We start from the raw sequence: 27,138 nt of genomic DNA, 5'->3' as shown, positions 1-27,138 counted from the left end.
TGAAAAATAAAAACAGATAAAAAAATGATATGAAAAAATAGAAAATAAAATATACTCATGAAATGAACAGAATGGTTAACAACGCAGCTCAATTGCAATGCAATGTCACAATAACATTTAAATATACTTTAAGATATAATCTAGAAGAAAATAAGGATATTGAAACGGTTCATGAACTCTATTTCAATAAAGGACACTATGGGGAACTTTGAAAAATAGTTATTGAGTATAATTAGACAGACTTGTTGCTAGGCAGAGGAGTAATGAGATATATGGCAAATTTTGCAAAATATACAATGAAGGTACACAAACATTCATACCCAAACAAAGCAAAATGCTAGGTAAGAACAAAGCATTTGGCCCGTAGGAGAAAGGAGATACCCACAAGACTAGAATACAAGTCATTAACAAGCATGCAAGTATAATACATAATACATGCAGACATATATATAATCCAAAAAAATGTCAAATTTACGTACTTATTATTACATTACAAATATCCAAGGTTTTGAAGACACGTTTCCTCTTGCGCCCAACGAGTGAATACTGAGACCAGACCCCATAGGTCCCTATCCTCCTCATCATTCGTCTCACTGTGTCTCCACAGCTTGCACCGCCCATTTGAGACAGCGTCTGGACCTGTTAAAATAATGCATAAGCTGTAAGGTAATAGAGAATAATATATATCTTTCAATCTCAACATTAGATTTTCTAATTTCCAACTGTATTAAATAAATAGCATTAAAATATTTTCCTTCTTAACTATTACAAAAATCAACGAATTTGAGTAACTTTTGCTTTTGTTTTATTTGTACCTTAAACATAACACTGAACAATCAATTATGTGCCACCCCACCTTCCTTCATCTGCAAAAAAACTAATCAAAAGACATATGTACAAGGCTAAAAAAAATCAGCAACACTTACCATACTCAGGCTAAAAGAATTAAGCAACACTTACCATACTCTTTTTATATTCACTGTTAACTTTTAGCTCATGTGACAGACTTTCCACCTGCTCAACAGTTTCAAGTGGGGATGGAAGAATGTCTTCCAGGATTGGTATATCTCCATGTGTTTTTGACATATGGGTTTCCGTCATTTTGACAATATTCAGGATATCCCCTGATAAAAATGTCAATTTTGATAATTCCTTCATTATGTATTCCATTTTTTCTGTTACTGCAAAAAAAAAAGGCTTACTAGAACAAGCATTTAGTGTTGCATATATATGATATATGTATTGATCCTTAGTGGATCCTATTTTAGTGACAGACACATTGGTGTCAGGTCACTGTCAAATGGGCTACTGTCATGTAGCCTTCAATTATGTAACCTCTCCCATTCTATGATAGGGGTGACACAGGGCAGCATCCTTAGACCCCCTCCTATTTGTTATATACATCAATGATCTGCTTTATGTCTCTAACATGATTAAACCTGTATTGTTTGATGATACTACCATCATCTACTTAGTTGCTTTACAAGAATGTAAAATTTCAAGTCTGTACTCTCCCTCAATGTATTTTCTTGTATGTATAACAAAAAATAATCAACACATAATAAATCGGTACTTACTAGATTTTTCGAAAGGAGAGCTTTCAGTTCTGTCTTGTCTTGGAGTTTGAGGGGAAGGTTTTGTACTCGGCCTGTAGATAGACTTGTTGGTCCCACAAGATTCTGTCAGGGGTGGAAGCGTATTAGCATTGTATAGAAAATATTTACAAAATAGTTTTAAATACATAAAACTACAAATAGAAATTATTGAATTATTACATTAGCTTATAGCTTTTATGAATGCATTAAAAAATTTTGTTTCACACAATGGAGCGACACCATTTAAAGTGTTTCCATCACCCTGAAGGCTTGTAAAAATATATTACATTAAAATCATACACAAGTACGTTACTATCTGTGTATGTAAATGTTTCAACAGTTACTTAAAGCTTACCAGTTCTGTCTTGTCTAGGAGTTTGAGGGGAAGGTATTTTACTGGGCCTGTAGAGAGACTTGCTGGTCCCACATGATTCTGTCAGGGGTGGAAGCGTATTAGCATTGTATAGAAAATATTTACAAAATAGTTTTAAATACATAAAACTACAAATAGTAATTATTGAATTATTACATTAGCTTATAGCTTTTATGAATGCATTAAAAAATTTTGTTTCACACAATGGAGCGACACCATTTAAAGTGTTTCCATCACCCTGAAGGCTGGTAAAAATATATTACATTAAAATCATACACAAGTACGTTACTATCTGTGTATGTAAATGTTTCTCCAGTTACTTAAAGCTTACCAGTTCTGTCTTGTTTAGGAGTTTGAGGGGAAGGTATTTTACTGGGCCTGTAGAGAGACTTGTTGGTCCCACATGATTCTGTCAGGGGTGGAAGCGTATTAGCATTGTATAGAAAATATTTACAAAATAGTTTTAAATACATAAAACTACAAATAGTAATTATTGAATTATTACATTAGCTTATAGCTTTTATGAATGCATTAAAAAATTTTGTTTCACACAATGGAGCCACACCATTTAAAGTGTTTCCATCACCCTGAAGGCTGGTAAAAATATATTACATTAAAATCATACACAAGTACGTTACTATCTGTGTATGTAAATGTTTCTCCAGTTACTTAAAGCTTACCAGTTCTGTCTTGTCTAGGAGTTTGAGGGGAAGGTTTTGTACTCGGCCTGTAGATAGACTTGTTGGTCCCACAAGATTCTGTCAGGGGTGGAAGCGTATTAGCATTGTATAGAAAATATTTACAAAATAGTTTTAAATACATAAAACTACAAATAGTAATTATTGAATTATTACATTAGCTTATAGCTTTTATGAATGCATTAAAAAATTTTGTTTCACACAATGGAGCGACACCATTTAAAGTGTTTCCATCACCCTGAAGGCTGGTAAAAATATATTACATTAAAATCATACACAAGTACGTTACTATCTGTGTATGTAAATGTTTCTCCAGTTACTTAAAGCTTACCAGTTCTGTCTTGTCTAGGAGTTTGAGGGGAAGGTTTTGTACTCGGCCTGTAGATAGACTTGTTGGTCCCACAAGATTCTGTCAGGGGTGGAAGCGTATTAGCATTGTATAGAAAATATTTACAAAATAGTTTTAAATACATAAAACTACAAATAGTAATTATTGAATTATTACATTAGCTTATAGCTTTTATGAATGCATTAAAAAATTTTGTTTCACACAATGGAGCGACACCATTTAAAGTGTTTCCATCACCCTGAAGGCTGGTAAAAATATATTACATTAAAATCATACACAAGTACGTTACTATCTGTGTATGTAAATGTTTCTCCAGTTACTTAAAGCTTACCAGTTCTGTCTTGTCTAGGAGTTTGAGGGGAAGGTTTTGTACTCGGCCTGTAGATAGACTTGTTGGTCCCACAAGATTCTGTCAGGGGTGGAAGCGTATTAGCATTGTATAGAAAATATTTACAAAATAGTTTTAAATACATAAAACTACAAATAGTAATTATTGAATTATTACATTAGCTTATAGCTTTTATGAATGCATTAAAAAATTTTGTTTCACACAATGGAGCGACACCATTTAAAGTGTTTCCATCACCCTGAAGGCTGGTAAAAATATATTACATTAAAATCATACACAAGTACGTTACTATCTGTGTATGTAAATGTTTCTCCAGTTACTTAAAGCTTACCAGTTCTGTCTTGTCTAGGAGTTTGAGGGGAAGGTTTTGTACTCGGCCTGCAGATAGACTTGTTGGTCCCACATGATTCTGTCAGGGGTGGAAGCGTATTAGCATTGTATAGAAAATATTTACCAAATAGTTTTAAATACAAAATAGTTCTGTCCAGTTCTGTCTTGTTCTGTTAAAAAGAAAACCATCATTCAAAAAGAAATAAAATGTTTTCAATTAAATTAAATTACCTGATTCCTGTATCATATTATTTTGATGTTCATCTAGAGTCAGCTTACACTCGGCAGTCTTTCGGGGCATGGAAACAGTTACTTTTCTTGGTGGTGAATCTTCACTGTCTGAAACAAAAACGTTTAATGCATTCAGAAAAACTATTAACATATATCTATATATATATTTTAATATATTACCTAGCAAAATATATTACCTAGTAAATAAGATTATTTGTTCCATTAAGCCAATCATGTTTCATTTTTTTAACAATTATTTTGAATAACTCTAAACATTCATTCCTACATACCTCTATCCACATCATTTGGTATTCTTCTGTATTTTACTGCCCTATGGTGATAACTTGTGTCTGTGTCACTTTCCATATTTGACGTTTCTTCTGCCTTTTTAAGGTGTTTTAGGGCAAGTTCCCAAGTACCTATAATAAAAATTAGAGTATATATAATTCATTATTACGAAACTTTGTATAACATCAAAACATTGAGAAATTTTTGATTTAACCATATGAATCAATGCTTGTATTTAATTACTATCAATGGAATAAATCTTGCTGATGTTGAAACGTCTCCATTTCGATGGGTCTGGTATTTCTCCTCTTTTGGCTTTCGATGATTGGTTTTCACGTGGCCAATAGCCCACGTTTGATCCCTGGAAAGGGGACATATATTTGTAAATATATGTATATGTAAATGTCTCATAAATCGAGGCCCCACTGTATTTCATATATTATATACATATATATCTCTAAATCTATCAACATATATCATATACACATATTTTAAATACTAATGTTTTAATTTTGCAAATAAACAATATATATATATATTGACTTACATCAGATGCACTAAACATCCATTTGATATGGATGATTGACAATTCTCCTTCTTCATCTTCCACAACGATGTATTTATTTTCAGATTCAGCCATCTACAAATTTAAACTGATTAGGGACATTTTCTGCAGCACATTATCAGTGTCTAAGAAAATAAGCAGTCACTAATTTTATATAGTACTAAACAACAATGTTAACCTTAATTCTAATATGTTATGATGGTGAACAATACTTTTTACTAAAGTTAAAAGTTTGCAATGTAAGCAAAGAGTATTCCTACAGCTTGCACAAGAATCAAAAACAATCACAAGAAACTTACTAGTCATAAATCATGTAGTATTGACAAGAAGATATAAGTACTTTCTGTTTTCTTGATTAACATTCCTCTGGTTGATGTGTTAATCCTATACACTTTTTTTAAAAAGTCCTTACGTGGATTAACATTGAAGGCCCCAAATATTCTTGAATCACAAGGACTAGTAAATATTGGGCTTTGAAAAGGATATACCCTAACAATGAAGTAATTTTCTTCACTTCTTCGGCTGTGTACAGTCCTTAACACTTCACAGCAATTATATCCAGGTAACGAATATACATTGTTAGGAAATTTATGAGAAATTTTATTATCTGGAGATGTTTTATAAATCATGGTATTTTCAGCCTCCTTTATTCTTTTTGTAATTTGGACAATTGGATTTTTACTTGATCTGACCATCTTTTTCAGCTGATGCAAATAATTTTCAAATGGAAAAGCTGAACAACTGTCAAGAGTACCATGTTCCTCAGCATCTGCTGTTAGGTGAATCAAACTGTGAACATTGTAGACTAGAAAATCTTTCCCATACAGATCACCACACCTTGATACAAAATTCAGCAAAAGGTCATGAGCATATTTGCCGTATTTTAAGGACATACATGTGGGCGAAACAAGAAAACTTATACCAACACTGAGAGTAAGGAAATGATCATACATCTCTTGGGGTAGAATACCTTTCAATACAAGCTTTCCTGTGTAGAGAAGAAACTGTCTGTATTCAGTTGCCTTCCATCTGTCAATTTCTTCCAAACCTCGTGGTTTACGTGCAAAAATATTGGGCACAAAATCTTTTATGCTCACCAATCTAGCACTAATTTCAGAAATCTGGCGGCTACATAATTTAAATGTGTTTTTCCGTATCCAGGTGACAAGAAGTCGCTTCATAACACCAAGGCACACCTGGTGCATATAGTCAATGGGAAACGCTGCAATTAAGTCTATGTTCAAGTCACAGAATGGTGATTTACCATGATGATGTTGCGAGTTAGATTGATTACGGAAGCGTGTGTCTGTTCTAATGGTTAAATTTGTTACTTCTGGATATGTCATTTTCCCCATCCAAGTACCTTTCTGTTCACATTTGTCACAGCCATAATAACCTGAAAACAGTTTTATGGACTTCACCATAGCCTTAGCAGGTGCATCACAAATTACACATTGTAATTTTATGTTGATAGTTCTGTTACCATACTGAATCCCATGCAACAAAAGGTCATCCATATCAGATATAAAATCATATAAGAAATTTAAATCACTTGGCTTAGAACGTCCATACATGAGGACAACTGGAAAGACTTTCAAAGGTGTAATATTCATTACTGCACAGAGAACTGGCCACAAAGCATCATTTTTGCTTCTAAATATAGGAAGGCCATCAATGTTACATGACAATAATAATTGTCTCAGTCCTTTTATAGTTGCTTTTGGATATCTACTTATGTTTTTTAACAGTTCCTCTTTTAACCCAAAGTAGACATATTTCATTCCAGATTTTTGCTGAGTTTCTATGTACCTTTCAGAACTGATTAGTGTCCGAGCTGTTTTTGGTAAGTAGTCAATTCGCATTTGCCTCAAAATTTTTAATAATTCATCAACAGCATTGTGTGTAACACCATTCTTGTTTACCCACTGAATTAATAAATTCTGTGGGTAAACAAGTGAATGATGATTATCATGGTCATCATTCTCCTCCTCACTTTGAGAATTAGATAATACATCATGAATATCAGTAAGATTCATGTGTAAATCATCAATTTCAGAGCCTAATCCATACTCTTGATTTGACTCGGCTTCAAAAGAACTAATGTCATTGTCTGACGACTCAATCTCTGAACTTGATGCTGCCTCAGTAAGATTAATGGGTTCACTAGTGTGTACAGCTGTATTTGGATGCATTTTGTGTATACGTTTTAGCCTTCTTGATACTTGCATCCATCTGTTGTTGTATTGGAGTCGCTTTTTTCGCTTATACTCGTACATTCTGTTAAAGAGTGTCAAATTTCTACATTAGACTACCATATTACCTATATTATTGTTAATAATGTATTGACAGATGCAATATGTATTAAAATTCTAAAAATAAGTCATTCATTATATACAATGTGTGATAATTAAAGCTGGTGCATATAACATCCTTGTCAGGCACATGCAAAAGTGAACACTTCCAGAATTGGAGACATGCAGAAATGTAACATATGGAAATAGAGGCATGCCAAAACAAAGACATGCATAAATTCAAATTCTTATCGAAATAATTTCTAGTGATTATTATATAAATTATTCCATCAGTACTAGATCAAATATTCAATACCATCCTCCCATTGGAAAGAGTAATCATGTCCTGTTGGACATTAATTATATGTTGAGATATAATCTAAAAGAAAATAGGGACATTGAAATTGTTGTTAAACTCTATTTCAATAAAGGACACTATAGGGAACCTAGAACCCTGTATTACAAGTGTAAGTGATAATTTTGGAAAATTTAATTAAAGCTAATTGTGTAGGACACCTGGAGATATGGTGCCCATATCTAAAGAATCACATCAACTGGTAAAGGTATAGACTTGCCAATAAGTGGCTCCCAGGTTAGAGGCATAAAATGCCAAAACTAGATGGTAGAATAAAAAGAAGATATTGTAAAAGGTAACCAAACAAAGATGCCACAGAAATATTAGAAAATTAACTTTCGCAAGCAGCGTGGTAGACATGGTTGGAACAAGTTAGGTGAGAGGGTGGTGGAGGCCAAAACCATAATCATAATCATCTGTATCAAACCTTATTACAGGTAAAACCAGTAGGCAGTCTACTGTATTTTATCAAACCGTTATTAGTATAATAGATCTCGTAATAATTTTGCAAAAATAATGGCATTTACTATTTTTAAAAGATTAGCAAATTTACAGAAATGGTGCATTCGGAAGACAAAACCGTGGTAGACATGGTTGGAACAAGTTAGGTGAGAGGGTGGTGGAGGCCAAAACCATAATCATAATCATCTGTATCAAACCTTATTACAGGTAAAACCAGTAGGCAGTCTACTGTATTTTATCAAACCGTTATTAGTATAATAGATCTCGTAATAATTTTGCAAAAATAATGGCATTTACTATTTTTAAAAGATTATTAGCAAATTTACAGAAATGGTGCATTCGGAAGACAAAACCGTGGTAGACATGGTTGGAACAAGTTAGGTGAGAGGGTGGTGGAGGCCAAAACCATAATCATAATCATCTGTATCAAACCTTATTACAGGTAAAACCAGTAGGCAGTCTACTGTATTTTATCAAACCGTTATTAGTATAATAGATCTCGTAATAATTTTGCAAAAATAATGGCATTTACTATTTTTAAAAGATTATTAGCAAATTTACAGAAATGGTGCATTCGGAAGACAAAACCGTGGTAGACATGGTTGGAACAAGTTAGGTGAGAGGGTGGTGGAGGCCAAAACCATAATCATAATCATCTGTATCAAACCTTATTACAGGTAAAACCAGTAGGCAGTCTACTGTATTTTATCAAACCGTTATTAGTATAATAGATCTCGTAATAATTTTGCAAAAATAATGGCATTTACTATTTTTAAAAGATTATTAGCAAATTTACAGAAATGGTGCATTCGGAAGACAAAACCGTGGTAGACATGGTTGGAACAAGTTAGGTGAGAGGGTGATGGAGGCCAAAACCATAATCATAATCATCTGTATCAAACCTTATTACAGGTAAAACCAGTAGGCAGTCTACTGTATTTTATCAAACCGTTATTAGTATAATAGATCTCGTAATAATTTTGCAAAAATAATGGCATTTACTATTTTTAAAAGATTATTAGCAAATTTACAGAAATGGTGCATTCGGAAGACAAAACCGTGGTAGACATGGTTGGAACAAGTTAGGTGAGAGGGTGGTGGAGGCCAAAACCATAATCATAATCATCTGTATCAAACCTTATTACAGGTAAAACCAGTAGGCAGTCTACTGTATTTTATCAAACCGTTATTAGTATAATAGATCTCGTAATAATTTTGCAAAAATAATGGCATTTACTATTTTTAAAAGATTATTAGCAAATTTACAGAAATGGTGCATTCGGAAGACAAAACCGTGGTAGACATGGTTGGAACAAGTTAGGTGAGAGGGTGGTGGAGGCCAAAACCATAATCATAATCATCTGTATCAAACCTTATTACAGGTAAAACCAGTAGGCAGTCTACTGTATTTTATCAAACCGTTATTAGTATAATAGATCTCGTAATAATTTTGCAAAAATAATGGCATTTACTATTTTTAAAAGATTATTAGCAAATTTACAGAAATGGTGCATTCGGAAGACAAAACCGTGGTAGACATGGTTGGAACAAGTTAGGTGAGAGGGTGGTGGAGGCCAAAACCATAATCATAATCATCTGTATCAAACCTTATTACAGGTAAAACCAGTAGGCAGTCTACTGTATTTTATCAAACCGTTATTAGTATAATAGATCTCGTAATAATTTTGCAAAAATAATGGCATTTACTATTTTTAAAAGATTATTAGCAAATTTACAGAAATGGTGCATTCGGAAGACAAAACCGTGGTAGACATGGTTGGAACAAGTTAGGTGAGAGGGTGGTGGAGGCCAAAACCATAATCATAATCATCTGTATCAAACCTTATTACAGGTAAAACCAGTAGGCAGTCTACTGTATTTTATCAAACCGTTATTAGTATAATAGATCTCGTAATAATTTTGCAAAAATAATGGCATTTACTATTTTTAAAAGATTATTAGCAAATTTACAGAAATGGTGCATTCGGAAGACAAAACCGTGGTAGACATGGTTGGAACAAGTTAGGTGAGAGGGTGGTGGAGGCCAAAACCATAATCATAATCATCTGTATCAAACCTTATTACAGGTAAAACCAGTAGGCAGTCTACTGTATTTTATCAAACCGTTATTAGTATAATAGATCTCGTAATAATTTTGCAAAAATAATGGCATTTACTATTTTTAAAAGATTATTAGCAAATTTACAGAAATGGTGCATTCGGAAGACAAAACCAATTTTTCACTTTTGACAATTGAGCACCTGCTACATCCAGATTCTAAAAAAGTTCGTAAAACCCAGGGGCCATAGACCGGCTATGAAAGAAAATTTGAGAAAACCCTGGGGCCATAGAACGGCTATTTAATCCCCTTGAACGGACCTGTGCATGGACCACTGAGGCATAAAAAAAAACACGGGCCATAGACCGGCTTGGGAAAAAGAAGTTCGTAAAACCCTGGGGCCATAGAACGGCTATTTAATCCCCTTGAACGGACATGTGCATGGACCACTGAGGCATCGAAAAAAAACATGGGCCATAGACCGGCTTGGGAAAACAAGCTAGGTTAGGCTAGGTAAAAAAGAAAGGAGCTACGTTAGACTATGTATGTTTAAATCTCTGATTTAAACAGAGCCAGTGTTCAGTCAAATAACTGAATTTATCAAATCTTATCCTTGTATAATATACAAGCTGATGTGAGATCCCTGTCTACAGGTGGACTGGAACTTCTATCAACTAATCCATACATCAAACCTGTCCCTTACAGCCCACAATCTATCATTAGGAAAACCATGTGAGAAATCTTTAAGGAATTCTGATAAAGAAAGAGATCTAGGGGTGGTTCTAAATAGAAAACTATCACCTGAGGACCACATAAAGAACATTGTGTGAGGAGCCTATGCCATGCATTCCAACTTCAACAGCATGTTGTGGGGTGCCGATATTGTGTGCTAGGTTAGGCTAGGTTAGGCTAGGTAAAAAAGAAAGGAGCTAGGTTAGACTATGTATGTTTAAATCTCTGATTTAAACAGAGCCAGTGTTCAGTCAAATAACTGAATTTATCAAATCTTATCCTTGTATAATATACAAGCTGATGTGAGATCCCTGTCTACAGGTGGACTGGAACTTCTATCAACTAATCCATACATCAAACCTGTCCCTTACAGCCCACAATCTATCATTAGGAAAACCATGTGAGAAATCTTTAAGGAATTCTGATAAAGAAAGAGATCTAGGGGTGGTTCTAAATAGAAAACTATCACCTGAGGACCACATAAAGAACATTGTGTGAGGAGCCTATGCCATGCATTCCAACTTCAACAGCATGTTGTGGGGTGCCGATATTGTGTGCCATCACATGTAAACCAATCAAGCCCACAAATACGTCAACATGGACCAGCATTACACCGTCTAACATACTCTGTCAGATGTAACAACTAAATTTGTGAATTCAAGACCTAATCTATTGCATAACACAGTGTTAGTACGAGAAAAACATTACTTACATTCGAAGCCGTGTTTTAAAATGGCGCGGACCTTGGTCTACTGACGCTCCACACTGTGTGTTCGTTTGCGTATGATGAACGTGTGACAATTTACTACAACAATTATTTAATTATTCTTATTCTTTATTTTACTATTTTTAGGGTACATGAAATTTCCAAATTATTTGCACACAATAATATAATTGCATTGTCATAACCTTTATATATTACGGAAAATACGATGACATGAACGAAGTCAAAGTGAAGTTGAAGTCAAAGTCATTCGCCGAACGTATTAGTCATTTTTTTTCTCCCAAACGATAAGGGATAACAAATCCACAGAGCATATAAGTGTAGAGTAAAGTCAATTTTATTCAGGAAAGTACATACATAGTTGATTTACAAACATAATGTTGGATTTATAGATAGAGCTAGTGCATACAATACCTAAAGCCAATATAGTAGGCATATAGCATTTCAGGCAACCGGGCAGTATATATGGACCCCTTACTCAAATCTCTGAATATGTTAGATATTAAGTCCCTGCACATACTCTCATGTGTATTTTATATATATAAAACGCTGCACTGTAATGTCAATCCTGACCCTAAAAGCTTCCTAGAAGGTTGTAACAGATCCCATGAGCACCACACCAGAAACAAATACCTGTAGGTGTGTACTGATGGTGCCTTATAGTGTGTACTCGTACCTTATGGTGTGTACTGGGGCCTTATGGTGTATACTGGTGGGAATGGGAACTGTAATGTCAATCCTGACCCTAAAAGCTTCCTAGAAGGTTGTAACAGATCCCATGAGCACCACACCAGAAACAAATACCTGTAGGTGTGTACTGATGGTGCCTTATAGTGTGTACTCGTACCTTATGGTGTGTACTGGGGCCTTATGGTGTATACTGGTGGGAATGGGAACTGTAATGTCAATCCTGACCCTAAAAGCTTCCTAGAAGGTTGTAACAGATCCCATGAGCACCACACCAGAAACAAATACCTGTAGGTGTGTACTGATGGTGCCTTATAGTGTGTACTCGTACCTTATGGTGTGTACTGGGGCCTTATGGTGTATACTGGTGGGAATGGGAACTGTAATGTCAATCCTGACCCTAAAAGCTTCCTAGAAGGTTGTAACAGATCCCATGAGCACCACACCAGAAACAAATACCTGTAGGTGTGTACTGATGGTGCCTTATAGTGTGTACTCGTACCTTATGGTGTGTACTGGGGCCTTATGGTGTATACTGGTGGGAGTGTGGGAACTGGGCGAAGCATTAGCCGTGATTTCAGCAGGGACGACACTGGTGTGATGCAGGGCTTTGAATGTTTATACTGATTTCACTGTCCTGACATTATTTCTGGAGCTACGTATTTCATTTTTATAGCAATGTGTTCGCAATAGAAAGTTCTATAAGAACATGGGTAGAGTTGGCCAACACAGCGTCAAATAAATTTGCGGCGAATAAAATCTTACGCGTGTTTGTACCCGTGAGCATCAAAAGTTTTTACTTTGCTCATGTTTTTCAAGTTTATACTTGTTTCACACCGTTTTTTTTTTGTATAGTGTTCGGAATAAAATTCCCTACACAGACATATGCATATCAAATACAATTCCTTGGAATTCACAGCTGTAGAGATGACGGAAAACACACAACCGGAACCTGCTCTTAATTGACACTCCAACTCACACCCGCAACACCCACAAAAAAAGTTTCTCTTGTTTCATGTATACTTACTTTAGTTTTCGTGCTACAGTTCTCATTTAGGTATCAAAATATTCCTAAGAAAATAGACTACAATACTGAAACAATCTAAGACAATTATGTGTACTTACCAAAGCAAAGACGATTGTAGTAAAATAAGTTGAGCATTTTATCTCCACTCCACCTCCTTCAGGTACTGATTCCTGAAGTTGCTCAACAGATGTTCCTAGGTGGAGTGAAGCTGATGTAGGTGGTTATTTCTTGTCCACCCAATACACCCTTTTCCTGTGATAAGTGGTGTAACAAGGTATGACGCAAAGTGGAACATCGCATGTCTTGCACGCTATACCAGTTTCCTTCCTGATACCCGACTTTGAACACACTTCACACCTGCGACGTTTGGGGATTTTTACCAGCTCATGTTTCAATTTATAAGTTTCAATTTTAGTTGTTGCAGGCCACTCTGCCTTGTCAAATTTCAATAAAGACCAAATAGCAACTTCATGGAACTAGAGCAGAGTTAGTTTCCTTCGATCATCTGTGTTGGCCTTGTACAATGCATGTACAATGCATTGAGTAAAGACCAAATAGCAACTTCATGGAACTAGAGCAGAGTTAGTTTCCTTCGATCATCTGTGTTGGCCTTGTACAATGCAACCACAAGTTGACATTGAATGTGAATTAACAATGAGACAAGTAAGATTTATACTAATACATTTATACTAACTCTGTTGAGCGTTGACCATTTATACATCAAATCTGTTGATGTGAGCACTTTAGTTTAGTCTGCCGTTTAAAGAAAAAAAGAGCATATCAATGGTATATCACAGAAAACGAATTTATCATAAACTCATGTATTTGTCTTATCATATTGAACTGCATTCATATTTTTAATATATAACAATATGAATATACAAATTTCTGTAAATCCCCTACCTTGTTGGAATCTGTGGAAATGAATGAGCAAATGTGCTGGCTGAAGGCGCTGAAGGAAACCACATTGGTTTCATTTTGGATACAAATGTCCATGGAAATTCAAAATGGAAACTAATTATATAGTTGAACCTGCAGAGACGAGTTTAAGAATCTGTGTTGAGAGTGATGGACACAGCCTTCACAATTATACTTCAGAGAATGTAAACATCTAAGAGTCATTAGAAATATGTGTAGAATAATAAACCCTACATTGTTTGAGTTAGGGAAAACACCATTTGTGATATATAGATACTATAGCTGTTCTTAAAGATTCACCCTTTTTTGCACCAGCAAGATAACATATAAGATTTTAAGAGTTGACGAATGTTAATATTCTTGTTTGATAAACTGTGAACTTGAGACATAGTTAATAAGAACATATTAACACAACAAAATGTTTTCATAATCTTTAACACCACTTTCCAGCAACTTATATAATTTATATAAATTATTTTAGAGAATAATACATAAATTATATATTTAAACATGATATAGTGTTTAGTGGAATGTATAAGGAGTCAAATTGTGTTAAAAAGAGCAATTTTTAGAAAATTTGGAAAAATACTTTTTTCTGTTCAAATTATAACTAAATGGATTTTAAAGGTTTCACTCAGCCAATATATATCATTCACAATTTATTAATGAATTTTACAAAAAAACACCATAAATTTTATATTTAAACATGTAAAAACTATTTGTTTTACATTTGGAAGAAAATAATTGTAGAAAAACAATTTATAATTAAACCTTTGTGTTTGGATTTTTTGAGTAAAAGTTTCTCAAAGGCTTTCCTGCACCATTCTCAATGCAAATCATTCCCACACCTATGGCAAGAGATAGGCGAACGTTGTGTAGATGATTTGTGTTTGCTGGGTAGTAAATCACTTCTTTTCTTCACCTTAAAAGTACGAAAATGAGTTTTGGAGAACTCCTATTTCAATTAAGCCCTGATGCTAAGAAAATAGTTAGAGGGATAGAAGCCCTAAACCAGAAAATAATAAATACAGAATATGCGGTCATATTCAATGAAACATATATATATATATATATATATATATATATATATATATATATATATATATATATATATATATATATATATATATATATATATATATATATATATATATATATATATATATATATATATATATATATATATATATATATATATATATATATATATATATCATAACTTATGATAAGGCATCTTATCATAAATAACATCTCAACAAAAATCACATCATTCTAGGAGGTGATTTCAATATTGACCTGGGTCTACAAAATAACCCTCTAGTTGACTATTTCCATAACAGCATGTAATCCTCTATGATAATCCCCACAATCACCAAGCACTAGACCAAAGTTCTCAAGTCAAGCCTAGCCTCGGGCCGGGCTTGGGGAGTAGAAGAACTCCCAGACCCCCATCAAGCAGATAAGTGTGTGTGTGTTATGAAGAGATACATCTCAACGACTAACAAAATTAGCAAGAGAAATATAGTCGTTGAAATGTAAGCCTCATCCTAACCATACACTCAAGACCTTGAGAAAGCACTCAGGAGAGTGTGAAAGACTCTGTGTTAATATTACATAATTTACAAATACATAAGTGTTATATTTTATCCTATCCTATATAAACAAGATTATATCATTATTCTTATTATTTAGCAATTTTATCTTTTCTGCATGAACTATCAAAAAATTTTAATTAGAAAATTAGCAAATATCTGTAATATTTAAGATGAAAAATTGAAGGAAACATTACTGTTAAAATACCACTTACAAATTTTGTTCTGAAACTCGATTCCGCTAACTTCCTATTGAGAACATTAAGATCACCTTCTGCAGCAATAGGATTTGGTATTAGATCTTCTATGATCTTGTCTGTTTCTTTTGTAGTCAAAGTTGCTTTCAATATCTTCACATCACTTTTCAGTTCATTCACATCACTTTTCAGTTCATTCACATCACTTTTCAGTTCATTCACTTCAGTGTATATGGCCTGCAACATGTTACCTGGAAATTTATACAGTATATAGAAAGTGTACATGCTATTATATTACATATCTTGAATGTACATTTAAAATAAAAGCATTATAAAGTATATTTTAAAATAACTGACACTGAGAAAGCACCCAAAAAGTAGGCTATGACTGATGTGATAGATAATGGGATAATTTCTTAGTAATTATGAAACTGCTTATATAATTGGAAGCAAATTCAGCAATCTAACCTGCTCAGTTTGCAGTCTACTTGAACATGAAACTTATGCCTATCACCCATAGGGTACATATAGGTTATAGGCTACATAATAAATTAATTAAACTTTCAAAACTTACTCATATTCTGCATCATTTCTTTCAAACTCCCATCGTTCTTGTCTGGTGACTTTGGGTCGAATAAATTCCTTGACCTTGGAGTCCTAACGACTGAAGTACTTGGCGTGACCAGCTCATTGTCTTTAAGATTGCAAGATTTAGCTATTAAAATCTAACTACTGTACTGTATAATCAACAAATTTCATGAGCTTTTACTACTGCATACTAATATTATAAGTTATACTATATGTCTACATCACATTTAAACTACCCAACATCAGAAAGAGGGTGAGCCAACATCAGAGAGGGGGGGGGGGTTATCATGAGAGAGAGGAGGGCCAACATGAGAAGAGAAGAAAAAAGAAAAGAAAGAAATAAATAAAGAAAAAGAAAGAAAAGAAAGATAGAGAGACATACAGAGACAGACAGACACATACACACAGAATAAGAAGAGGTGACAGAACAAAATTAACAAAACAAATTTCAACATGAGAAAAGGGAGGTCAACATGAGAGAGAGAATGAGGGTCAACATGAGAGAGTGGGTCATCATGATATATATTTTAAATAATTACTTATTACCTTCATGAAGAAATACTGATGGCGTCAACGGTGTATTGTGAAGTGTAGTCTTCACTGGAGACTGCTTTTGTAGGACTGTTCTATTAGCTGAAAAGGAGTTATGTTTATTTCAAACACTTTTTAACCAAATAATATTTTTAAGACTTTAATATAGTTTGAACTAACATGAGAGAGGTGGGGGTCAACATGAAATACACATTTTAAAAATTAACTTATTACCTTCATGAGGAAATACTGATGGCGTTGAAGGTGTATTGTGAAGTGTAGTCTTCACTGGAGACGGCTTTTGTAGGACTGTTCTATTAGCTGAAAAGGAGTTATGCTTATTTCAAACACTTGTTAACCAAAATATATTTTTAAGACTTTAATATAGTTTGAACTAACATGAGAGAGGTGGGGGTCAATATGAGATACATATTTTAAAAATTAACTTAAGGTAAGGGACAAATTAACACGTAAGGTAAAGGTAAGATAAAGGACAAATTAACACGTAAGGGACAAACAAAAAGAAAAGTAATAACAAACCTGCTTGTTTCTAGTGACTAGATCAAAGGAAAACCAAAATTTCCCTGAACTGTGACAAGTGAAAAGCACCTGCTAGACAAAGTGGGAAAAGTTCACTAGACCCCATATGCACATAAAAGAATAATATACTTAATATTTAACAATTAGAAATAAACACATATTTCTATACAGAAATTCCAGATAAGCATAAAAATTACTCAAAGCTTCTAGTACTTCCAGAAGGAATTAAACAAAACAAAACAAAAAAAAAACAGCAAGAACTAAGTTTAGAGCAGTTTTTAGTTTTTTTTAAACCAAAAGCATAAATAACCAAACAAAGGAAGCATGGTTAAATATCAATTTAGAACTTTTAATGTTATTTACTACTAATCCTTACATTCACTTAATATACCAGAATAATATGGTATTTGCGGAGGACTTATTTCTTTTGAAGGTGTATTCTCATATGAAGATGGCGAACACTTCTTCTTGGATTGAGACGAGTGATGATTGCCTGAAATTATTTAAATTGCTTAATGTATTGAATGGCATTTTTCAAGTTGCAAATTTTTTTTAAATTACTGCAGTAGGTTATCAATGCTTACGTTTGTTATTCTCGGAATTCTCTTCTTCATATTTGAAGCATGGTTTCCTTTTTCGTTGTCGAGGATAGCCCATATCGTCTTCAGTTTCGACATTTGAAGTGTCTTCCGCAGCTAAGCATCTTCGTTTTGCAACGTCAAAATCATCTGTAATAATTGAATATAATTAGTAATATATCAGCGAGATATATATTTATCGTTACCTAGTAGAGTAGTGAACACTAAGAAATAACTTAAATCAGCTTCCTAAAGAGATGTTTAATAAAACAACGTACATGATTTGGAACTTATAACTGGGGCACAAAAGTCTTAAGTAGCTATGAGGAAACCCATCTTGTGATTAAAATATAATTATAATGCTGTTTTTGTCTGCAGTGTTAAAGTTATGGTGAATGAATGAATAGGTGTCTTGTATCTTAAATCTTAATAATTATAAATTTAATACCTACCAGTTGTTGATAGGATTGTTGATACGACATGCACTCGCCAATTTGTCGTGTCTGGCTTTTCGTGCTTTTGGGCACTAACTGTATGCCTGCTCTGTGGCCACCAGCACAATATTTTTTCCTGAAAAGTCGAAATAAACTGTCACATGCTAATTTTAGCACTAATTTGGAATATTTTTAAAGCAACTCAATATATGCAATTTTTTAGTTTCAAAGTAATGCTTACATCATCAGATTTTTCAATCCAGGTTGTGGAGATGATACCCACACTACGATCATTGAAGCCTACCACTGCATACCGCTTTTCAGATGTCATCTACAAAATTGAAAAATCTTATTAAGGGTTGTTCTCCCCAAAAAAAGAAATTAGCATAAAGTTGGTAATAGATTTACTTGATTGTGTCAATCATAGATTAGCCACATTTGTAAATGATTTTCGGTTGGTATAAACAGTAGCTGCCATGTATGGACTAAAAGGCTTAATACAGTTTTATCTCTTAATGTGCTCTCAAAATATTAATAATTTTCATGAAATACAGGGTAATGGGATTTTTAAACAGGTAAATATTGGTCAAAAGATAATAGCTTTAATAAAAAACAAAATTGTGAATCTCATTAACTTACAATATTAGTTCAAACTATTATTAAAGCATGGATACAGTATTTAAATACGTACTTGTCATAAGTCATGTAGTATTGACAGAAAAGTATTTGCGCTTTCAGTCTCGATCATCATACCTGTGCGGTTTAGTTTTCTTGCTGGAATCACCTTCATGGATGAATTCCTAGTAAGAACCTTAAATGCTCCAATTAATTTGGAGTTACAAGGTTTCTCAAAGAGAGGTATACTTCTCGAATATACCCTGCAAAGGAACATGCTGTCTCCATTTTCATCGGTGTCACTGACAGTGTCCAAAACTTGGCAGCAAGTTTCATTATTCAGCAAATAGGCATTGTTTGGTGCCTTGGTATATATTTTATGTTCTGTATTTGGTGTACAAATCCTTTGAGCATGCTGCATCTCTTTCAGCCTCTTTGCAATTTGAACAAGAGGGTTTTTACTTGATCGAACCATATTCTTAACCTGCTGCAGGTAATTTTCAAATGGAAATGCTGAACATCTGTCCAAACTACCAAACTCTTTGGCATCAGAGGATATGTGTGTTAGGCAGTGTACATTGTACACTAAAAAATCCTTACCATACAGCTCACGAGCCTTTAACACAAAGTACAGCAAAAGATCATGTGCATATTGGCTGTAATTTAACTGAATCAATTTAGGTGATACAAGAATAGAAATGGCTACACTCAGAGTCAGGAAATGGTCATACAATTCTTTGGGTAAGATTCCCTTCAGTACAATCTTACCGGTGTAGAGAAGGAGTTGCCTGTATTCAGTCGCTTTCCATCTATCAACCTCTGAAAGACTTCGAGGTTTACGTGCAAAGTGCATAGGCACAAATTGTGTTAGTTGAATTAGACGCTGACTAATTTCATCAACTTGGCGAGCACATAATTTTACGTTTTTATTTCGTATCCAGGCAAGAAGTAACCTTTTCATAACCCCAAGACATATCTGATGCATATAGTCTATGGGAAAAGTACTCACCATATTTATATTTAAGTCACAGAATGGTGATCTACCATGGTGATGTTGAGAATTAGATTGATTACGAAAATCTTCATCTGTTATGAGTTGTAAATTTTTCACTTGTTGATAAGTCATTCTTCCATTCCAAACACCCTCTTGGGTACATCTATCACACCCAAAGTAGCCAGAGTGGAGTTTGATTGCCTTCACCATTGCTTTTGCTGGGGCATCACATATGACTCCTTTTAGTTTTACTGGCAATGTTTTGTCATCATTTTTAAATCCATAGTGCATAATTTTTTTCAAATCCTGAATGAATTCATTTAAAAAATCTAAATCACTAGGTTTAGAGCTTCCATATGTGAGGACTACTGGGAAAACTCTTATAGGTTTGACATTATTGATAGCACAAAGAACAGGCCATAAACTTTCATTTTTACTTCTAAATATTGGCAAACCATCAATGTTGCAAATTAAAGATATTTCTGCCAAATCTCTTATTGTTGATTTAGGATACAGCCTTAAAGTTTTCAACATTTCCTCCTCTAACCCCAAGTAGATATACATCATGCCTGATTTAGTCTCAGTAGGTATATGTTTAACTGTATTCAGTAACGAACGAGCTGTTTTTGGCAAGTCAGCATGTCCCTGTTTTCTCAATTTTTTTAATAAATTATCAATGGCATTGTGTGTTATGCCATATTTATTAACCCATACTAACAATACATCTGATAATGATTTATCATCCTCATCACCACTGCTCTCTGACTCTGATGATATTGGGTCATGCTCATCAATCATGTCCCAAGTCCAATCTCTCACTCTCTGACTTTCCAGAGATGATGCATCTTCATTGGCTCCACAACCAATATTAGGTTCTGAATTAGATGACAAAGCAGCATGGTCATCGTCTATGCTGTTTGTTGTAACATTGGCCAAAGGATCCTGATTCAACAACTGAATCTCAACCTCATCACTATTTTCATTTTTGCCACGCTGGGACGCCTGTTCTTTTAGGCGTCGCTTTTTGGCCCGTGACATACGCTGCCATCTTGTGTGGTATTCTCTTCTTTTTTCTATAATGTGTGCATACATTCTGAAGGAGAAAGGCCAAGTGCTACTTTACCAATTACTATTACAAGATTATTAGTAAAGTACTGTACTGCAAAAAGCAAATAAAATGGGGTAAACTAAACTTTGAAAACAAATAATAATTAAAACAGGTAAATTAGTAAAATAACAAAGGCTTAAGCAGACATGACTCTGCTTAAGCCATGTAAAGCAGACAGATAAGATGGCAATATATAAGGGGAAAAAATTAAAAAGCTAGGATATAAAACTAATTGAGATCAAAAGCATAAATTACTATAGGGGAAAAAATAACAAATGACTTCATAAAAAAATTATCCAATTGCCAACAGCAACTTGGTAGTACGAGTCTAAGTCTAAGAAACAAACAAAATTTAAATGCTGTTATCTGCAATGAAACAATACATACTATTGCACGTACCGAAACATTGATGAATGTAAAAAATAGAGGTGTGAAAAAAAGGAGGTGTTATACCAAAACAGATGCAGAACTAGGAAACAGGATTTCTTCAACAGAAATTTTGAAATTGTTCACAATTTTTGTTAGACCAAAGTTGGAGTATGCAGCAGTTGTATGGTGCCCATATCTTAAGAAGCATATCAACAAACTGGAACCGGTGCAGAGACATGCCACTAACTGGCATTAACTAAATGCCAAAAAATATGCCAAATATACTACATAAATATACATACTACACATGCACAATAATTGTCCTGGGTCCTCTGATATTCATAATATATATATATATATATATATATATATATATATATATATATATATATATATATATATATATATATATATATATATATATATATATATATATATATATATATATATATATATATATATATATATATTATGAATATCAGAGGACCCAGGACAATTATTGTGCATGTGTAGTATGTATATTTATGTAGTATATTTGGCATATTTTTTGGCATTTAGTTAATGCCAGTTAGTGGCATGTCTCTGCACCGTTTCCAGTTTGTTGATATGCTTCTTAAGATATGGGCACCATATATATATATATATGGTGCCCATATATATATATATATATATATATATATATATATATATATATATATATATATATATATATATATATATATATATATATATATATATATATATATATATATTGGTGTATACTGGCAGCAGGTTTTCTTTCAAACATGTTTCATTGAATATGACCGCATATTCTGTATTTATTATTTTCTGGTTTAGGGCTTCTATCCCTCTAACTATTTTCTTAGCATCAGGGCTTAATTGAAATAGGAGTTCTCCAAAACTCATTTTCGTACTTTTAAGGTGAAGAAAAGAAGTGATTTACTATAGAGTGTATTACACTTATTTGTATAATTTGCACGACGTTTCGAACCTCCATGGTTCATTCTCAAGTGAACAGATCTTTACAATACTAGTTAATTTATACCCGCATTAGGGCATTAGGTCAGGTGATAATACAGTGAAGGTGAAAAACATGGGGGGATACATAAGTGAGGTGAAACATAGAGGCTGCAGAAGGCGTATTGGCCCATACGAGGCATCTCCTATCCAAACACAAAGATTAATCCAGTGTAATTGGCCTGTTATGTTGGACATTGTCTTCTGTGTTGGCATCGATATGTTCTTGTCTTGTCCTTACTCTCATGGTTGGTAGAGTAAATAGTTCCGTGATTTGGGTGTTCATGGTAGGTCGCTCTATTCTTATGTGAATTGCCTCAAGAATTTGTAATCTTCTTGAATCTTGGGTTTTGTCTATTATGCAAGTATTCTTGTTCAACATTTCTCTTGTTAGAGTAATGTCATGGGCTTGTCTCATGTGATTCCTAGGGGCACCAGATTGAAGATGGCATGTCAAACGCCTCGTCAGCTTGGTCGACGTCATACCTATGTACTTACATTGAAGGTTACATCCTTCGTGGGGGCAAGTGTACATGTATACAACGCTTGACTGATGTAGAGGGTTCTCCGTCGGCTTCGGGCTGTTTTTGATAAGGAGTTCGGAAGTCTTCTTGGTTTTGTAGAATATTATCAGGTTTATGTTTTGGTTAGGAGTAGTGCTTTTTACTCCTTTACGGATTATTTCTTTCATTATTCTTTCCTCTTTTATATGTTCACTGTGCATGGTTGATTTGTAATATAATTTTATTGGGGGTGTTGTGGTTTCTGTTCTAGGTTCTGAATTATACCAACGGTCCAAGTGTCTTCTTATAGCAGCGTTTATTTCCGCGTTGCTATATCCGTTGTTCACCAATACCTGAGTTACTCTTTCAAACTCTCTACTCACGTTGCTCCATTCAGAGCAGTGGGTAAGCGCTCGACGAATATAAGCATTGAGAACACTGGCTTTGTATCTTTGGGGGCACTCACTTCTACCGTTCAGGCATAATCCTATGTTGGTGGGCTTGGTATATACGTTGGTGCTTAAAGAGGTTCCTGTTTTTGTTATTAGTACATCCAAGAATGGCAGACTGTTATTTTCACTATTTTCATGTGTAAATCGGAGTACTGACTCTCTCTCTAGGTGTCTTTTTAGGTCAATTAGTTCATCTGAGTCTTTTACTATTACGAATATGTCATCTACATAACGGCAGTATACAGTTGGTTTTTGTCTGCTACTGAAGACCAGTCCACAAGGAGACATGTATTTACAAATAGACGGAGTAGCAATGGGCTCCCCCTTAGGAGTTTTATTTGCTAATTTTTATATGGGAACCATCGAAGATAGGGTCTTCAGTAGCAGACAAAAACCAACTGTATACTGCCGTTATGTAGATGACATATTCGTAATAGTAAAAGACTCAGATGAACTAATTGACCTAAAAAGACACCTAGAGAGAGAGTCAGTACTCCGATTTACACATGAAAATAGTGAAAATAACAGTCTGCCATTCTTGGATGTACTAATAACAAAAACAGGAACCTCTTTAAGCACCAACGTATATACCAAGCCCACCAACATAGGATTATGCCTGAACGGTAGAAGTGAGTGCCCCCAAAGATACAAAGCCAGTGTTCTCAATGCTTATATTCGTCGAGCGCTTACCCACTGCTCTGAATGGAGCAACGTGAGTAGAGAGTTTGAAAGAGTAACTCAGGTATTGGTGAACAACGGATATAGCAACGCGGAAATAAACGCTGCTATAAGAAGACACTTGGACCGTTGGTATAATTCAGAACCTAGAACAGAAACCACAACACCCCCAATAAAATTATATTACAAATCAACCATGCACAGTGAACATATAAAAGAGGAAAGAATAATGAAAGAAATAATCCGTAAAGGAGTAAAAAGCACTACTCCTAACCAAAACATAAACCTGATAATATTCTACAAAACCAAGAAGACTTCCGAACTCCTTATCAAAAACAGCCCGAAGCCGACGGAGAACCCTCTACAGCAGTCAAGCGTTGTATACATGTACACTTGCCCCCACGAAGGATGTAACCTTCAATGTAAGTACATAGGTATGACGTCGACCAAGCTGACGAGGCGTTTGACATGCCATCTTCAATCTGGTGCCCCTAGGAATCACATGAGACAAGCCCATGACATTACTCTAACAAGAGAAATGTTGAACAAGAATACTTGCATAATAGACAAAACCCAAGATTCAAGAAGATTACAAATTCTTGAGGCAATTCACATAAGAATAGAGCGACCTACCATGAACACCCAAATCACGGAACTATTTACTCTACCAACCATGAGAGTAAGGACAAGACAAGAACATATCGATGCCAACACAGAAGACAATGTCCAACATAACAGGCCAATTACACTGGATTAATCTTTGTGTTTGGATAGGAGATGCCTCGTATGGGCCAATACGCCTTCTGCAGCCTCTATGTTTCACCTCACTTATGTATCCCCCCATGTTTTTCACCTTCACTGTATTATCACCTGACCTAATGCCCTAATGCGGGTATAAATTAACTAGTATTGTAAAGATCTGTTCACTTGAGAATGAACCATGGAGGTTCGAAACGTCGTGCAAATTATACAAATAAGTGTAATACACTCTATAGTAAATCACTTCTTTTCTTCACCTTAAAAGTACGAAAATGAGTTTTGGAGAACTCCTATTTCAATTAAGCCCTGATGCTAAGAAAATAGTTAGAGGGATAGAAGCCCTAAACCAGAAAATAATAAATACAGAATATGCGGTCATATTCAATGAAAAATATATATATATATATATATATATATATATATATATATATATATATATATATATATATATATATATATATATATATATATATATAGGGCCAGCTAGGGCCATCAACACGCCTCCAGGGCCATCAACACAACACCACCATCAACACACCTCCAGCCAGGGCCACCAACACACCTCCAGGGCCACCAACACACCTCCAGGGCCACCAACACACCTCCAGGGCCACCAACACACCTCCAGCGCCATCAACACGCCTCCAGGGCCATCAACACAACACCACCATCAACACACCTCCAGCCAGGGCCACCAACACACCTCCAGGGCCACCAACACACCTCCAGGGCCATCAACACGCCTCCAGGGCCATCAACACAACACCACCATCAACACACCTCCAGCCAGGGCCACCAACACACCTCCAGGGCCACCAACACGTCTCCAGGGCCACCAACACACCTCCAGGGCCACCAACACACCTCCAGGGCCATCAACACAACACCACCATCAACACACCTCCAGCCAGGGCCACCAACACACCTCCAGGGCCACAACACACCTCCAGGGCCATCAACACGCCTCCAGGGCCATCAACACAACACCACCATCAACACACCTCCAGCCAGGGCCACCAACACACCTCCAGGGCCACCAACACGTCTCCAGGGCCACCAACACACCTCCAGGGCCACCAACACACCTCCAGGGCCACCAACACACCTCCAGGGCCACCAACACGTCTCCAGGGCCATCAACACACCTCCAGGGCCACCAACACGCCTCCAGGGCCATCAACTCAACACCACCATCAACACACCTCTAGCCAGGGCCATCAACACAACACCACCATCAACACACCTCTAGCCAGGGCCATCAACACACCTCCAGCCAGGGCCATCAACACAACACCACCATCAACACACCTCTAGCCAGGGCCATCAACACAACACCACCATCAACACACCTCCAGCCAGGGCCATCAACACACCATCCAGCCTACCACCACAAGCTTATATATATACTACACATGTCTAAGAGCAAATAAAAGAAAACAGTTACCTTAACTATTGAAGATGCAGCAGGATTTTGTGGATAAGCCAACAGCAGTCCCTCTCGACACGGTTTTAAAATGGCGGCGACTACCACAACATGCAACGAGCCTAAAGAATGTCCAGCGCTAGCATTATCTAAACGCTATTATATATTATCAAGCAATACGGAAATCTAAAATAAAAAAAATGATACAAATAATTGTATTAAATATTTATTTGCAATTACAATACCTCGGGAATATATTTTTGCGTTAGCAAAACATATTAAGTTTGTATTTAGTTTAACTCAAATTAAAAAATTCTTTACAAATTCATTCATGTTGTTCATGTTTTTATGTTAAAATGTTTTTGTTGATTTGTTTGTATATTTTCATAAGTAAAGCATGCTTACCGTCTTATTCCAAGTTTTATGATAACTTTACAAGGTTTAAAACATAAAGTTCAATATATATTCTGGTTTTCACACAGGAATTATACGTTAATATAACATCATAATAACGTAATGATGTCGTGTAAATAACGTTATACTGACGTCATATAAATGTTATATTTATGTTATAAGAACGTAAATTGGATAGCTTTACAGAAAGTAAACAAAAAAAACTAAATGTTGACTGAAAATTATTTATTCTTAAATATAAAGCATGAAAACATTATAATTCCATAGCATTTACTATTATTTTTAAATTTTTACATAAATCTTAAAAAATTGT

The 27,138-nt window shown here is 34.9% G+C and overlaps 2 protein-coding genes and 2 long non-coding RNA genes across 6 annotated transcripts in view; all 4 read right to left on the bottom strand.

Annotated features, from left to right (window-relative positions):
- LOC138372373 (uncharacterized) overlaps positions 1–27,138 on the bottom strand; it is a 369,640-nt gene that overhangs the window by 486 nt on the left and 342,016 nt on the right. For both annotated transcript variants that reach the window (XR_011230806.1, XR_011230805.1), the window contains one exon: positions 480–639. This is a non-coding gene — a long non-coding RNA (uncharacterized lncRNA). The remainder of the gene's footprint in view (positions 1–479; positions 640–27,138) is intronic.
- On the bottom strand, positions 3,867–5,354 carry LOC138372216 (uncharacterized). The gene is made up of 5 exons (XM_069337526.1): positions 5,078–5,354; positions 4,761–4,853; positions 4,457–4,574; positions 4,216–4,344; positions 3,867–4,033 (listed from the first exon to the last, which is right to left on the bottom strand). Exons 2-5 carry the CDS (start codon positions 4,851–4,853, stop codon positions 3,912–3,914), a joined length of 462 nt encoding a protein of 153 aa, XP_069193627.1. The 5' UTR covers positions 5,078–5,354; the 3' UTR covers positions 3,867–3,911.
- LOC138372215 (uncharacterized) lies at positions 15,507–17,314 on the bottom strand. Its single transcript, XR_011230739.1, has 4 exons — positions 17,176–17,314; positions 16,957–17,043; positions 16,397–16,516; positions 15,507–16,073 (listed from the first exon to the last, which is right to left on the bottom strand). It is a non-coding gene; the product is annotated as an uncharacterized lncRNA (long non-coding RNA).
- On the bottom strand, positions 17,732–26,636 carry LOC123751388 (uncharacterized). 2 transcript variants are annotated; one of them, XM_069337525.1, is made up of 5 exons: positions 26,433–26,636; positions 18,735–18,824; positions 18,512–18,629; positions 18,066–18,209; positions 17,732–17,974 (listed from the first exon to the last, which is right to left on the bottom strand). In XM_069337525.1, exons 2-5 carry the CDS (start codon positions 18,822–18,824, stop codon positions 17,847–17,849), a joined length of 480 nt encoding a protein of 159 aa, XP_069193626.1. In that variant the 5' UTR covers positions 26,433–26,636; the 3' UTR covers positions 17,732–17,846. The 2 variants fall into 2 exon arrangements, with proteins under 2 accessions (XP_069193626.1, XP_069193624.1); XM_069337523.1 differs by lacking the exon at positions 26,433–26,636 and adding an exon at positions 19,185–19,229.

Source organism: Procambarus clarkii, chromosome 38, assembly GCF_040958095.1.
Source record: "Procambarus clarkii isolate CNS0578487 chromosome 38, FALCON_Pclarkii_2.0, whole genome shotgun sequence".
Taxonomy (NCBI): Eukaryota; Metazoa; Arthropoda; class Malacostraca; order Decapoda; family Cambaridae; genus Procambarus; species Procambarus clarkii.
Note: the sequence above shows the minus strand (reverse complement) of the source record. Positions and strands in the feature narration are given on the sequence as shown.

Excerpts from the sequence above, each read along its gene's own strand:
- LOC138372216 (XM_069337526.1), bottom strand. The coding sequence starts at position 4,853 with ATGGCTGAATCTGAAAATAAATACATCGTTGTGGAAGATGAAGAAGGA. Across the intron at positions 4,345-4,456 it reads CAAGATTTATTCCATTGATA|GTACTTGGGAACTTGCCCTA; the intron begins GTAATTAAATAC and ends TTTTTATTATAG. Across the intron at positions 4,034-4,215 it reads ACCAAATGATGTGGATAGAG|ACAGTGAAGATTCACCACCA; the intron begins GTATGTAGGAAT and ends TTTTTGTTTCAG.
- LOC123751388 (XM_069337525.1), bottom strand. The coding sequence starts at position 18,824 with ATGACATCTGAAAAGCGGTATGCAGTGGTAGGCTTCAATGATCGTAGT. Across the intron at positions 18,210-18,511 it reads AACAATCCTATCAACAACTG|ATGATTTTGACGTTGCAAAA; the intron begins GTAGGTATTAAA and ends CAATTATTACAG. Across the intron at positions 17,975-18,065 it reads GAATTCCGAGAATAACAAAC|GCAATCATCACTCGTCTCAA; the intron begins GTAAGCATTGAT and ends AAATAATTTCAG.